This window comes from Python bivittatus, unplaced genomic scaffold (genome assembly GCF_059951505.1).
Source record: "Python bivittatus isolate LINGU-HERP-01145 unplaced genomic scaffold, Pbiv_v1 ctg000980_np1212, whole genome shotgun sequence".
Lineage (NCBI taxonomy): Eukaryota > Metazoa > Chordata > Lepidosauria > Squamata > Pythonidae > Python > Python bivittatus.
Window position 1 is genome coordinate 40,307,399 of NW_028277125.1, and position 15,469 is coordinate 40,322,867.

The following is a 15,469-nucleotide window of genomic DNA, read 5'->3' on the forward strand; positions in this document are numbered from 1 at the left end:
AACAAATATATTAAAGATAAATTTAACTCTGAACTTGATACATATATTTCATGAGCTTTTCCAATTTTCATTCCTCTATATTACTTCAGATGCACTTCTAAGACATGAATTTTTGTTTTGGCTGCAGGAGCCAGAACTTTCAGAAAAGTTCAAGTTGATTCGCTGAAATCTTAAAAAGCAGGATTGCTTGCATATGTCAGAAATCATTTGGAAGAAGTGCCATGAACCTTGCAAAAGCACAGTACCTACCTGAAGCCTGAAAAGAAAGCTATGCATACTTTAATAAATAGCAGGTGCTATGCTTGTCCAAGGTCTGAATCCCTTTTTACAAATAATTTTCAAAGCATGCCCAGCCCCACTAGCACATATGCAGATCCTTGTTTCTTCAGGAATCAGTTTCAATTTCTGCATTAATGTCATAAAATAAATATGGAGATTATTGGATCACAGACATAATTTGACCTTTAGACCATGAAGAGCTGATATCATGGAATAATTTCTTTAAAATACAGTAGTAGTAGAATCTGTTTGCGGGAAACTGGTTCTTCCATTGTATTATTACTTTGGGCCAATTCAGTTCTGATGGAACAGTGTTGATAATTTATGGAGAACTTAAACAGAGTTTGATTTATTCAAAGTATTTCTTGATAGCTCATTTAATGAAAGCATCAGTTACTTAATGATGCTACAGCTGCTTGTGAAATTCCACATTTGTTAAGAGAGTGTGGAAAAATGAATTATGTTCTAAGCCTATATTTTGTTTTTTATAAGATACTGAAGAAATTTGATAAAATTTATATTATTTGCTATTCTAATAATTAGCCTGAATGTCCTATTTCGATAAAGCAGTGGAATGTTGTTTTTAAAATGTAACTCACTATTACCTTAACATGAATGATACCTTAGAAAGTCTTAGTAAAAGTTGTTTACAATTGTCAGAGATGCAATTCAACAGTAGAAACATTCACTCAGACGGTTTGGCCTTGCCCCTGCCCTGTTGTTCTCACATTTGAGGCTAATATCCATAAGCCTGTTACTATGAATTTACACTACTACATAACATGGGCACACATGTCCTTCTTGGCTATAATCTCCATTATTTGGAATCTATTGAGACAAAGAATTGTGAAATGTTTACATATAGAGAATGGTTGTTGTTATTATTATACAACATTTTACACAGGAATTACAGTATAATACTGGCAGAAAGAGATACACCTGATTTGGAGCACTCAGTTGCTGATAATGTGTTGCTCATTAACATTTGAATCGGGGGGTGCTTTACTTTGTTTTGGGTTTGTTTGTTTTTCTTAAATAAAGAGTTAGGGAAGATGACTTTTAAGCAATTTTGTCAAATTTTTTGTATTTTTTTATGATAAAAATTTTCCAGACCTTTTTTTCTTTTCCTCATTTTTTAAATTGTATGCTATATCACATTATTAACACAATTATATACACGCACACGTTTCTTGTTGCTTAATCTGATATACAGTTTTTTAAAAAAGAATCAGTTACAGGAGAGGCAGCGAGGGGCTGGAATAGAGATTGATCTTTCTCCATACTATTTTCCTTTACAACTCCCTAGACATGTGAATGAGGGCTATATATTGATATGTAGCTCTAACCTGCCACATGATACTTGGGGCTGATGAGATTGCTCACTACTGGGATAAAATAATAGTTGTTATATAAGAAATTTTAAAAAATGGAATATGAAAAGTCAATCCTTCTTACAAGTTAGTTTTTTGCTACAATAATAAATAATGCTGGCATGCCATATACAGCGCAAGTCTTCAAATAGGTAGCAATATCAACAACTGCTAATACAGAAATAAAGAAAATGAAATGGTACAATCTTAACAGGTATTCAAAGAAAAAAATAAGTAGCATACTGGAGGTCTACCAGGACGACCACGTTTTCTTTTCCCCTTCAGTTGTGTTTCTTCCAATTCACTACCAACATCTGAATGTGCAGTAGCTTCATTTGTAGAATCCCTGAAGGAAAATGCCAATTAAAAATATAAATTAGTAAACATAACTACATAAACAAAATAAAAACAGTAACATTTTGTGGTAATACAAATTATAGATAAATTGAGACTAATTCAGTAAATTGAGGCTAGCCACTTTATGCACTCACAAAATCTCTCCACTCACAAAAGTATTAATATGAAGACAGTATAGTCAGCAGAAATCATATATTGCTGAACTACAATATCCAGTAATCATCATCACTGACCACAATGCCTTGACTTCAAGGGAACTGGAATCCAACATCTGAAGAGCTACAAATTTTTGAAACCTGAACCAAATCAAATAAAAGATCTGTATATGAATTATTAGATTAATTATTAATTTAATTATTAGATTAATAATTTGGCTATCATCCTTGTGGTTCATATATACAGTATATGCTGGTCTTCCTGTTTGAAGTTTAATTCCTACTGTATACATTAGCTTCTCACAAATAACATATGCATGGTATCAGTCATGATTTCATTTGTGAAAAGTGGAAAGATTCAAAGCAAAAGCAAGCTCCACAAAGACATCCATACATGCGCACACTTTTCTCACTGTGCTTATTCAGCCAGTTTTGACAAATCTTGCATGTATACATACAAGTCCCAAATAAATGTTGATTAAGAAATATGTAACTATGTGATATTTTGTTTTATTTCCTATAGAAGTAGGTTAGGGAAAGTCCTTTAAGCCTATAACCTTCTATTAATGTTGCTGCAAATTTAGAAAGCTTTTTACCCTCACCCTGTGAGGCCATTTAACTAAGAATTCTCTACAGCAGCTATCCAGGATTAAAGATATATATATTTCCTATAACCCATCTTTAGTGTTTCCAAATTGCACTTGCTACTTATTGCAACTACTCTATTATGATATAGTTCTTCCTCATTTGCTCAAGCTGTTTTTCACCTCTATACGAGGGAACAGAATTCATCAAAGACTGATGAAAAAAGAACTGCCTCACTAAAAAGAAAAGAAAAGCAGAAAGAACAGAAAAGCCAGATAACAGGCCACATTCTTGCGATATTGAAACTACCGTTGCTATCTGAAATACATAATCCTAAAAAGAGTGGGCCACTAGTATAGCTCCTTCAAATGTTTGTATTTGCTTCCCAAGACAATAGTTTTAACTACTAGAAAAAGCACTTTCACTGTATCAAATAAAATACAGATGCTATACAATCCTGCTTCAGTTTTTTAAAATGAAAACTAGGCTAAATTGTTATAAATGAATAAAATAAATGTATTTGTTGAGAAAGTAGTCAAATATGTTTATACACTGTTAAAATTAGTGCAGAAGTCAAAAAACTAAAAGAGTATCTATAGTAAGATCTTATCACATCACAGAACCCTGTAGGCATGTAGGTATTGGGAGAATAAAATTATGATAAAAGAGATCTATATTAGATAATTTACATTTTATTAGCAATATAAGATAAGATTGTTTAAGAACCACTGTTACAATGTACACAAGATAAATCAGATAATAAACAGTATTAATTTGGAAATACACCAAAAATGTATTTGAAAAGAGGAGGCAAGGAGGTAATTGTCCATATATTTATGAAACTAATTCTTTTTTTGATTAAGAGGGAAAACGACAGGGAAGAGTGTAAATGACCCTGAGTATAAAAGTGAAGCCAGCAATTTCCTTGAATTAACATATCACAAAGTTAGTATACTGGTCTATAAGGTGTTGTTGTATAAGACGACTAATTCTCAGAATTGTATGTGGCCTGTGCTAAAATGGATCTGTGTTAAGAGAATCCAGATTCTGTAGTAACAGCTGGATCAAACCATCCAAAGAACTTTTTGTTGTAAAAAAATTATTATAAAACAAACTTTATCTCATGCAAGGTTTTATACCAAGTAACTAAATAACCCAAAGTTGTTAAGTGAACACTGCAAAGTAAGCCATGTTCACATTATTTTTTTCTGTTATCAATCTCTTGTTTGGACTTAAAACTTCCTTAGGCTTTGCTCACACATTTTCAAACTTATTCTTATGAACATGTAGGTGAAAAATACCAAGGTGAGGTTAGAAATGGAAACAGATTTCAATGTCAAAACATATCCTGTGAATTTCTTGCAGAATCACATACACTGGTCTATTGCAAAGCAATATCTCTCTGGATTCTACATCAGATGAATAGGATAAACTTTATGCAAAAGAACTGGACTCAAGCTTGACATCAGGACTCCAAACAAGGACAAAGCAATTATCAGAGGATTTCAACCTATCAGAACACTCTGTTGCAGACCTCAAAGTGACCATTTTGGAAAAACAAGACTTTAACAGCAACTTTGAGCAGGATATTGGTGAACTCACATATATTAAGGTCTCAACAAACAGCTTAACACATTACAATTATTAACAGATACTTGTAACCCATCTTACATGTAACCTGCATCTGCACAATCAAGCTGTCTTGCCCCATCCCAATCTACATCAGTCTAGCCACTCTATGCATCTGACAAAGTGAGTTGCAGCTCACAAATATTTTGGCCTTTTAATAAAATTTGCTAGTTGGAAAAGATGTTACCAACTCTTTCTGATCAAAAGTTCTATGTAATTTTTAAAGAATTATATAAAGCACATTATAGAATGTTTATAGAATTACATAAAATACATGGATATGTATATATTATGTTTGGGATTATATCGTGAGGCTTAAAAGTGGTATCCTTAAGAAGTACATGTAAAAAGAATATGAATGTGTTGCATGTAAAAAGGATATGAATGTGTTGGTCCTTGTATTCTGAGAACCTGTCTCCCTGAATTGACAAGTCATAATACATCCCTGTATAATACCCTTCATGCTATTCCTGTTCACTGTAAGCAACATTATAGAAAGCACAGCTAAACATTAAACAGTAATAAGAAAAAGAAAATAAGGCATAAGTTAAGAAAAAATAAAAGAAAATATAATTAAATCTTGTTTATATCAGTATCTATACCTCTCCATATTTTTCAATCCTTGTAAACCTGTACTTGCTTCCATCGGGCCCATATGCTGATACATACATACATACATACATACATACATACATGTGCTGCTTTTTGTTTTTTAAATTTGTCTCCCCTCACTTTTTTCAGGATATCAACTCCATCTAACTTTCTTGGCCTTCCCCTTCTTCTGAACCTATTCACTCTTCTTCATATATTTACACTGAAATTTGATATTCACTCATTGCCTCTATATGACCAAACCACCTCAATGTGCTTCTTTTGTACAGGTTTTTTTTTTTTTTGTCTGCGCTCAGTCATTGCTGACCCTGCAGTGACTGCTTGGACGAGTCCTTGCAGTTTTCAAGGCAATTGTTTTTCGGAAGTGGTTTGCCAGAGCCTCCTTCCTAGAGCAGAGCCCAGCTGTTGAGCGCAGGAGGTGGGGTTTCCGTTGCTTCGCGCCCTTTTTGGGCGCGCGCGGTTTTTCGCGCTTACTGGCAACTGCTCCCAACTCCTTTTTGTAAGGCGCCGCCAGCATTTTTCCTCCCACCGGAGTGAGAGTACCCATTTATCTACTCACGTGAGTTTTCGACCTGTTGGGTTGACAGGAACTGGGGAGGAAACAGGAGCTCACCCTGTTTAACGGGAAGGCTGGACTCGAACCGCTGAAGCGTCGACCATTTCTGGCTGGCAACTTTCAGCGTCATTAAGCCACTGTGCCACCGCGTCCCCCCTTTGTACAGGTAGTTCTTGCTTAACAATGGTAATTGGGACTGGAATTTCTGTCACTAAGCAATGCTGTTGTAAAGCACAATGTCACATGGCTGCATCACTTAGTGACAGCAATCCCAGTAGTTCCGTTGCCATTGTTAAGCGAGGATTGTGGGTTGTTAAATGAGGACCTCCTCACGACTTCCTGCTGGCTTCTAATAAGCAAAGTCAATGGTGAAGCCAGCAGGAAGTCGCAAGTCCCAGGCGGCTTGCAAGCAGGCTGGTGGGCGGGCAAGTGGCTTTGCAGAACAGCAAGAGCACAGCCAAGCAGGAGGTGACTGCTGCTGGGTGCAGGAGGGTGCGCTGGTGGCTGCTGTGGTGCAGCCGGGCAGGGGATGACTGCTGCCGGGTGTGGGAGGGCATGAGCATGGCTGGGAAGGGGGTGGTTGCTGCAGCATGAGCACGGCCAGGCAGTGGGTGCTTGCTGCAGGGTGCGGTGTGGCTGCCACAGTGCCAAACCAGCACAGCCGGGGGATGGCTGCTGCCAAGTGCAGGAGGGCTCATTGGCAGCTGCTGTGGCGCTGCACAAGAACCTCTGGGCACTACAGAATGCAAGGGGGATTGTGCTGCAAGATCTTGTACTTCGTAGCTGGGGTCCTTGGGAGAAAAAGTGGTGGGAGCAGGAGTAACTTATAGGAGCAACTTGCAACCTTCCCTGCCGTCTTCCTCCTTGACTTTGCTTGTGGGAAGCCAGCAGGGAAGGTCGCAAATGGCAATCACATGACAAAGGGACGCTGCAACTGTGGTAAGTGCAAGCCTGTTGCCAAGCACTCTGATTGTGATCATGTGACTGTGGGGATGCTAGGATGGCCAGAACTTCCAGACCAGTCTTAACTACCACTTGTTCAGTGCCATCTTAACTTCAAACAGTTGCTGAACAAGTGGTCATTAATCAAGGACTACTTGTGCTGGTCACTCACTCTTTTTTCAAATCTATATTCATTCATTATCCATTTGTTCTTGACTATATCCTTGTTTTACCAGATCCACTTCTTAAGTTACCCATTCTCAGTGCATTAAACTTAATTATATGTTTCTCCTCACATACTCAACTCTCACTTCCATATAACAATTTGGGCAGAAGCAAGCTGTTATAGACAACTATTTTTTATTCTCTGAACAAATACTCAGTAATCACAACAGATCACATACTGTTCACTAGATTTCTATAATCATTTATGTCAAATATATCATTTATAATAATTTATAATCAACCAATTTGTCCATCTATTTTCCCATGCATCAACTAACTTCAACTCCATATTTACACAAAACATTTCATAATTCAAGCCTATGCACTTTATCATACACTAACACAAAAGATTTATATTTGTAGATTTCTCAATGACCTGGTAAAGAACAAAATTTTGGCCTGTAGGTTTCCTGCTTGAATTAAAGCCACAATACATTTCCCAGATTTACTTCACTATCACCTTTTGTATCCTTTCATTGAGAATTCTACCAAATATCTTCCAAGGCACATTTAACAAACAATCCCAAACAAACACACTTAACAACAATTCTCTTTTGTTGGCATTTCCTTTGTGTAACAGAACAATAGCAATATTTTTCCAATCAGGAACAAATACAATACATTAAATAAGTTGCATAGCCACTCCATATACAAATACCCCTATTTTTACAACTATACACTGACACTGGATACTCATGCAGCTTTATAATTTTTCAACATTCTCTCAGCACTTATGATTTTCTATCAATTTTTACCTGAAAATTAACAGTTGTATCATTCATTTTGATGTCCACTTTTTTACCATTATTATAATTCTCATAAAAGTGTCTAAAACACTTCTTCCAGTACCCACTTTAATTTCATACCAAATGACTATATCATTTTTATTCTTAATTCCATTCACTTTGTTAGATCTCCTCGTTTAGTAGCCCTTTTCATCTTCTTTCCAAATAAATCTTTATTTTATCAAATTAATTCTGCATTTTCTCTAGCTCTTTTAATTGTAACAATTTCTTGCTCTATTTTCTTCTCTACCATTGTTTCATCCTCATTTTTGAAGCAATCTATGTTCTTCTTTCTCATCCATCACAGCTCCTTTCAATTTATCATTCCACCAAGTATCCTTTTAATACTTCATATTAGCATAACTCCACACACTTCAGTGGTACTCTATAATCTAATTCTTTCATGCTGTTCCAAGCAGTTGCCACACCCTTTTTCCTTATGTCCATCCCTTCATTCATTTTGCTGAAAATTTAATCTACCTATTATTTTTCATATAACATTAATATCCTTCCTTCTCACTGTCATTCTTCTTTCACTCTTGCTTCAACTTTGTTCTTCTTCCACGTCCAACTTTTTGTAAGATTCACTCTTACATTAACCAAATAACTGCCCTACATTCAGAACCTATTTTCGTTGCATTTTTCACTAATCCTCTCAATATTTAATTGAATGAATGAATAAGTAAATATTTAATCATAAACAATAATTCAGAGCTTGGTTGTTTTCTTGCAAACATTTCGTTACCCGGTTAGGTAACATCTTCAGTGCTAGAATGAAATGGCATTTGCTCTCTGTTTATATATTGTGGCATGCCCTGCCAGTGTTGGTGGGGGTGTGGGTTTTGTTCTGTTCTGTTTTTCCCTCTGGTAGTTCCTTGATTAAAGTATTGTTTACTGCTTGTATGTCAGGTCATAATCTTGGTGTTAATCTCTGCTTAACTGGGTGATGATTGCTGGTGAGATGTTCTGGTCTTTTGTTTTCCTTTCTATTGTCTCTTTTGAATAGCGTGTAGCTGTTGTTTATTTCTGTATGCCTGTTGATGGCTGCCTTGTCTGAATAGCAAGCTTCTAAGAATTCCCTTGCATTTTTGGATTTAGCTTGGTCTAAGATGCTGACAGTTTCCCAGTTGAAACCATGGTTAAGTCTGTCCATGTGTTGTGAGATTAAGGAGTTTTCATCATGTTTTCTGACTGCTAGTTGGCATTCATGGATGCCCTCTGCAAGCCTTCTGCCCATCTGTCCTACATAGTGGTTATTACAGTCCTTACACTGTATGTTGTAGATGACTCCTATTTTTTCTTCTTGGGCTACTGGGTCTTTTGGTTTGCTTAAAATGTTTTGGAGAGCTTTAGTTGGTTTGTGTGCTACAGAGATGCCATGTGGTTGTAATAGCCTGTTGGTAGTTTCTGAGACATTTCTGATGTATGGCAGTGTTATCCTTTTCATAGCTTGTGTTGGTTGTGTTGTAGTAGATTGAGTGGTCAGGAACTTTTTGATAAAGTTGCGTGGGTATCCATTTTGTTGGAAGATATTGTATAGGTGGTCTGTTTCCTTTTTCTGTTGGGTTGCTGCAATGCGTTTGTGCATTGTGGGAAATGTTGAGAAACTGTCAGCATCTTAGACCAAGCTAAATCCAAAAATGCAAGGGAATTCTTAGAAGCTTGCTATTCAGACAAGGCAGCCATCAACAGAAATAAACAACAGCTACACACTATTCAAAAGAGACAATAGAAACGAAAACAAAAGACCAGAACATCTCCTCACCAGCAATCATCACCCAGATAAGCAGAGATTAACACCAAGATTACCACCAGACATATAAGCAGTAAACAATACCTTAATCAAGGAACTACCAGAGGAAAAAACAGAACAATACAAAACCCACATCCCCACCAACACTGGCAGGGCATGCCACAATATATAAACAGAGAGCAAACCTCATTCCATTCTAGCACTGAAGATGTTACCTAGCCGGGTAACGAAACATTTACAAGAAAACAACCAAGTTCAGAGAACCCCAAGGACTCCACAGTTCAACCCTGAGCTACACATATTCCCTTCTATTGGTACAATCAACCCAACTATGTTTTTCCATTCCATTCCCTTGCCATGCACGCGCACAGATTTACATTTATAATATGTAAACAGGAAAACAGATGCTTTTCTAAAGTACATATTCACCAAACCATCACCATTCTCATTCATTCTTGGGGATCCCAATGGCCCAATCACCTTTTCTTTAGTCTCTCATCTCATTCTCATCCATCCATTCATGTTGCCTAACAGAATAACTTCTTCCTACATATCACATATGTCAGAATGTTGCATAATTTTTCCCAGAACTCATTCCTGGTTCTTTCGTTATCATCTTTCATTGCATAACATGCAACTACCACAAATCTATGAATTTCTACTTTTATAGACACCCACAACAATGTACATGATGCCAGTTTATACTGCAACCATAAGCTTTAGCTTTCCATTCATAATTAAAACCTAAATGTTCATTTTCCTGCATGTATTCAGCATTTATTCCAATCTATTTACCTCCCTTTCCTTTCTCTTAATTTCACAAACATGGAACACATCTATTTTTATTTCAATTAATTTGTGTTAATTCTCACTCTTTACCATTTACATTATTTACTGCCATCTCCCATATTCCCATATTCATCTGCCTTTCCCAGCAGATCAAACAAGGGTCATCTCCTTCCAGGTTCCATGCCTACAGGATTATTTGATTGCCATTTGATAGGGTTTCGGAAGGGGGCTTTTTCCAACAGCTGAGCCCACACTTTGGAACTCCCTTCCCATAGAGACTGAGTCAGCCCTATTCCTTCTGGGCTTTAGGAAAGCAGTCAATCCCATCTGTTCTGTCTAGCACAGGAGGGGGTGATGCTTAGATTGGAAATCGGATTCAGAAGCACATATTTCTGGTTCTACTTTTTGATTTCTTTTTTATATATATTCAAATTCCTTTTTTTTATAATTATTGTATTTTCTATTCTGTTTGATTTTATTGTACGCTGCCCAGAGTCAGTTTGGAGTCAGGTGGTGCCTAAATTGAATAAATCCCCCCCCTTTTTCCTTTATGGATGCTTTTATCTTATGATGGGATTGTTAGCCACCTAGAACTTTTTGGATTGAACAGCACAAAAATGAAGTAAATGAATATATTTCCTTTGACATTCCAAGTCACAAACTTCTGTATGCCATGGTTGTCATCAAACAGCTCACAAACATTGACTAAAACCAGGAAGGGAAGCAGCAGTCAATTGAGTCTTTCACACAATTCTTTTTAGTAAAATATTGGAGGAACTGACTAGATTATCAGCTTTAACTGTACCTGTGCATATGAAGAACCTTATGTTAGCAATAAGGACAAAATTCTGGTCAGTTTTGGCATATTTCTAGCAGTATGCCACAAGTGCAACCAAAGCCCAGCTTTACCCCACATATGCTCAGACTACTCTATGCAAGCTAAGATCTCTAATCTAAACACCACCTTGCAAACCAGCAGAGTTGTCTATATAGTATCCCACTAACTAGGAGGTATGTGTACTGTCCTGACGCACTAAGGATACTTCTGACTGTGTCAGCTTAAAATCTTTGAATGACCCACTTTAAACTAGAACAGTAATTATGCACAATAGCAATCATATAAACACAAATGTAACAGTATGGATATTTTTGAAGTGGTCAAAAGGACACATAATCACTGTTCAATTGCTTAAATGAAATATGGAGATGTATTTAACAGCATCTATTGACCAGAATAATGGATACAGCTAGTCAAACCAACTGCCTTCTCCCTTGCAGACTCATGTGAAGACTCCTACATCTTTTGTGTACATCAACTCCTGTTCCTTCAATTTAGTTATTTATAGGGTCTATAGAACACTCCAATCCATTGAACTCCCTAAATTCTACTATCACCCATGAACAAAGTGCCTTACAGCATGCAGTTCTATTTATATTCAATGCTATACATACAGAACTCCTATTCAAGTTTCAAACTGGAAATCTAGGACTGAAGAGATAAGCATGCAGGAGGATATAGGATGTATGGTACTAACAGCTATACTTTAAGACATCACACATTCCCATGAATGTGTCATTGTTACTTTACGCTTTTTTAAATTGCTGTTTGCCAGTCAGAGTCACAACACTGATGGGTGGCCATATAAATTTAAATAAACAAACAAACAGGTAGTCCTCACTTAGCAACCACAATTGGGACCAGCAACTCCATCGCTAAGTGGAAAATCATGTGACCGCAACGGGATTACAACCTCCCATTCAGTTGTTAAGCGAAACGTTGTGGTTGTTAAGTGAAATATCATGTGACTGTGACTTACAATTTTACTTCCACCTTCTCTATTTAACTCTGCTTGCCGCAAGCCAGTTGTGAAACACACAAATGGTGATCGTGTGACTGGGATGCTGCAACAGTCATAAATGTGCACCAGTTGCAAAGCATCCAAATGGCAATCACATGACTGTGGGATGCTGTGATGGTTGTAAAGGTGATTGGTCACAAAGGCTTGTTTGTTTTTTTACCCCATCATAACCTCAAATGGTCGCTAAACAAGGCAGTTGGTAAGCAAGGATTACCTGTATGACTAGGGTTAGGATGAATCTGCTATTCTAAGAATTACTTGAAACATTTGTATGAGAAAGTATGGACTACAGAACTGGTGATACCCAAGCAGATAACTGTATGTCTCAAGATTCTGAGAAGGCACATTGGTCCAAAAGGGAAAGGGAGACCATCCTTCTACATACTTTGAGCCTTGCATTCCAGAAAAATAAAGCTTCAATGTTTCACAGAGGTCTTTTGGAAAAGAAGTTTTCCCTGCAAGTAATTCACCTTTAAAACAGGAGGGTTTTCTTAGGTTATCTATTAATGCAGTAATGAAATCACCTGATCAGGATCAAGCCAGAAGATATAGGAAAGGTTGGGATTATCTAGAATAATGAGAGCAAGGAGATGAGAGAAAGGATGGTGAGGTGGGAAAAATGGGTTCAATTGTTTATGCCTGGTTAAACATGATAAATTGAAGAAGATAGGTGATGCTGCACAAAATGGGGAACAAATTAGTGCACTGATATACTATTCCTATAGGAGTACTTTGTCTCTGAAAAGTAGACAGGAGGTATATATAAGTAATTTTTGAAATGGCATTAAACAAATGGTACATTTAAATTATATGGGAAAGCCTAAAGAGGCTTTGTGAAAAAAGTTAAAATGAGGAAAATGATGAAGAGGCTGAGAGGGGCTTGAAGTATGAAATGTAAAAACTGGAAAGCAACAGCATTTACAAAATTTAACAGAATTTAGGAAATAATTAAGAAATTTTGATTTTGCTTAGATTAGAGATATGTCCTAATTTTTATTTATTTATTTACAGGCAGATATAGATATAGATATAATCCCTATCCACCCTCTTTCTGTCAGGAGGCACCAGAATTAACTTCAGGATTGTCTTCCTTTTGAATATATACAAAATTCAGAATACTAAATCTGTATATTTTCCATTAAATAATATTAATTAATTAATTAGTATTACTATTAATACTAAATCTGTAGATTTTCAGAGTCCCTGAAGAACTACGGATGGAGGTCCGTAACGTTGTACAGGAGGCAGCAACTAAAACCATCCCAAAGAAAAAGAAATGCAAGAAAGCAAAATGGCTGTCTGATGAGGCTTTACAAATAGCTGTGGAAAAAAGTAATGCGAACAGCAAGGGTGAAGGGGAAAGATATAACCAACTAAATGCAGATTTCCAGAGAACAGCAAGGAGAGATAAGAAGGTCTTCTTAAATGAACAATGCAAAGAAATCGAGGAAAACAATAGAATGGGGAAGACTAGAGATCTCTTCAAGAAAATTGGAGATATCAAAGGAACGTTTAGTGCAAAGGTGGGCATGATAAAGGACAAAAAAGGCAGGGATCTAACAGAAGCAGAAGAGATTAAGAAGAGGTGGCAAGAATACACAGAAGAACTATACAAGAAAGATTTTAATGTCCCTGATGTCCATGCTGGTGTGATCACTGACCTTGAGCTGGACATCCTAGAGAGCAAAGTCAAGTGGGCCTTAGGAAGCATTACTAATAACAAAGCTAGTGGAGATGACAGTATTCCAGCTGAGTTATTTAAAGTACTAAAAGATGATGCTGTTACAGTGTTGCACTCAATATGCCAGCAAGTTTGGAAAACACAACAGTGGCCACAGGATTGGAAAAGGTCAGTTTACGTTCCAATTCCAAAGAACGGCAATGCCAAAGAATGCTCAAACTATTGCACAGTTGTGCTCATTTCACATGTTAGCAAGGTTATGCTCAAAATCCTACAAGCTAGGCTTCAGCAGTATGTGAACCGAGATCTACTGGATGTACAAGCTGGGTTTCGAAGAGGCAGAGGACCTAGAGATCAAATTGCCAACATTCGCTGGATCATGGAGAAAGCACGAGAGTTCCAGAAAAACATCTACTTCTGCTTCACTGACTATGCAAAAGCCTTCAATTGTGTGGATCACAACAAACTGTGGCAAATTCTTAAAGAGATGAGGGTACCAGACCACTTTACCTGTCTCCTGAGAAATCTGTATGCGGGCCAAGAAGCAACAGTTACAACCAGTCATGGAACAACCGATTGGTTCAAAATAGGGAAAGGAGTACGACAAAGCTCTATACTGTCACCCTGCTTATTTAACTTATATGCAGAGTACATCATGAGAAATGCCAGGCTGGAAGAATCACAAGCTGGAATTAAGATTGCAGGGAGAAACATCAACAACCTCAGATATGCAGATGATACCACCCTAATGGCAGAAAGTGAAGAAGAACTAAAGAGCCTCTTAATGAGGGTGAAAGAGGAGAGTGCAAAAGCTGCTTGAAACTCAACATTAAAAAAAACTAAGATCATGGCATCTGGACCCATTAATTCCTGGCAAATAGAAGGGGTAGAAATGGAAGCAGTAACAGACCTCATTTATTGGGCTCCAAGATCACCACAGACAGAGACTGCAGCCATGAAATTAAAAGACGCTTGCTCCTTGGGAGGAAAGCTATGGCAAACCTAGACAGCATATTAAAAAGCAGAGACATCACCTTGCCGACAAAGACCCACATAATCAAAGCTAAGGTTTTTCCAGTAGTAATGTATGGTTGTGAGAGCTGGACCATAAAGAAGGCTGAGCGCCAAAGAATTGATGCCTTTGAACTGTGGTGCTGGAGAGGACTCTTAAGACTCCCCTGGACTGCTAGGAGGTCAATCTTAAAGGAAATCAACCCTGACTGCTCATTGGAAGGATTGATAATGAAGCTCAAGCTCAGATACCTTGGTCACCTAATGCAAAGAGAGGGCTCTTTGGAAAAGACCCTGATGCTGGGAAAGATTGAAGGCAAAAGGAGAAGGGGATGGCAGAGGATAAGATGGTTAGATAGTATCACTGAAGCAATGAGCATGAAACTGAGCACACACAGGGAGGCAGTGAAGGACAGGGAGGCCTTCATATGGTTCATGGGGTCACAAAGAGTCGGACACAACTTAATGACTGAACAACAACAACAAAATCTGTACATAAAAACAAATATACCAACAAGTTGAATTCAGCTCCTGGTAACTATATCCATGCAATTTTCTTGGCAGCATTTTAGATGTGGTTTGCCACTTCCTTCTTTTGGGATGTTTATACTTATTTAGGTATTTGAGGCTCCTTTTTAATAAAATTTCCCATTGAAAGAAACTTCAAAGCATTTACAATGTTTTCAGTCTAGCCAACAGTTCTGGGATTCTAGATGGCCTCCCATCCATGTACTATCCAGCCTTGACCCTGGTTAGCTTCTGAGATTAGTCAAGGTCAGCTAGGTGCTGCTACTACCTCAGTTTATCTACACAGTCAAAGGTTATTCACTAAAATCACTTGGTTGTCCAATATTTGATAATGCAGAAATATTTTCACTGAT

At 37.3% G+C, this 15,469-nt stretch overlaps 1 protein-coding gene across 8 annotated transcripts in view; it reads right to left on the reverse strand.

Moving 5' to 3' along the window:
- Positions 1-15,469, reverse strand: part of STAG1 (STAG1 cohesin complex component) — a 205,397-nt gene that overhangs the window by 135,035 nt on the left and 54,893 nt on the right. For all 8 annotated transcript variants that reach the window (XM_088132685.1, XM_088132686.1, XM_088132684.1 and 5 more), the window contains one exon: positions 1,893-1,995. In XM_088132685.1, the coding sequence (XP_087988811.1) occupies positions 1,893-1,995 (103 nt within the window). The remainder of the gene's footprint in view (positions 1-1,892; positions 1,996-15,469) is intronic.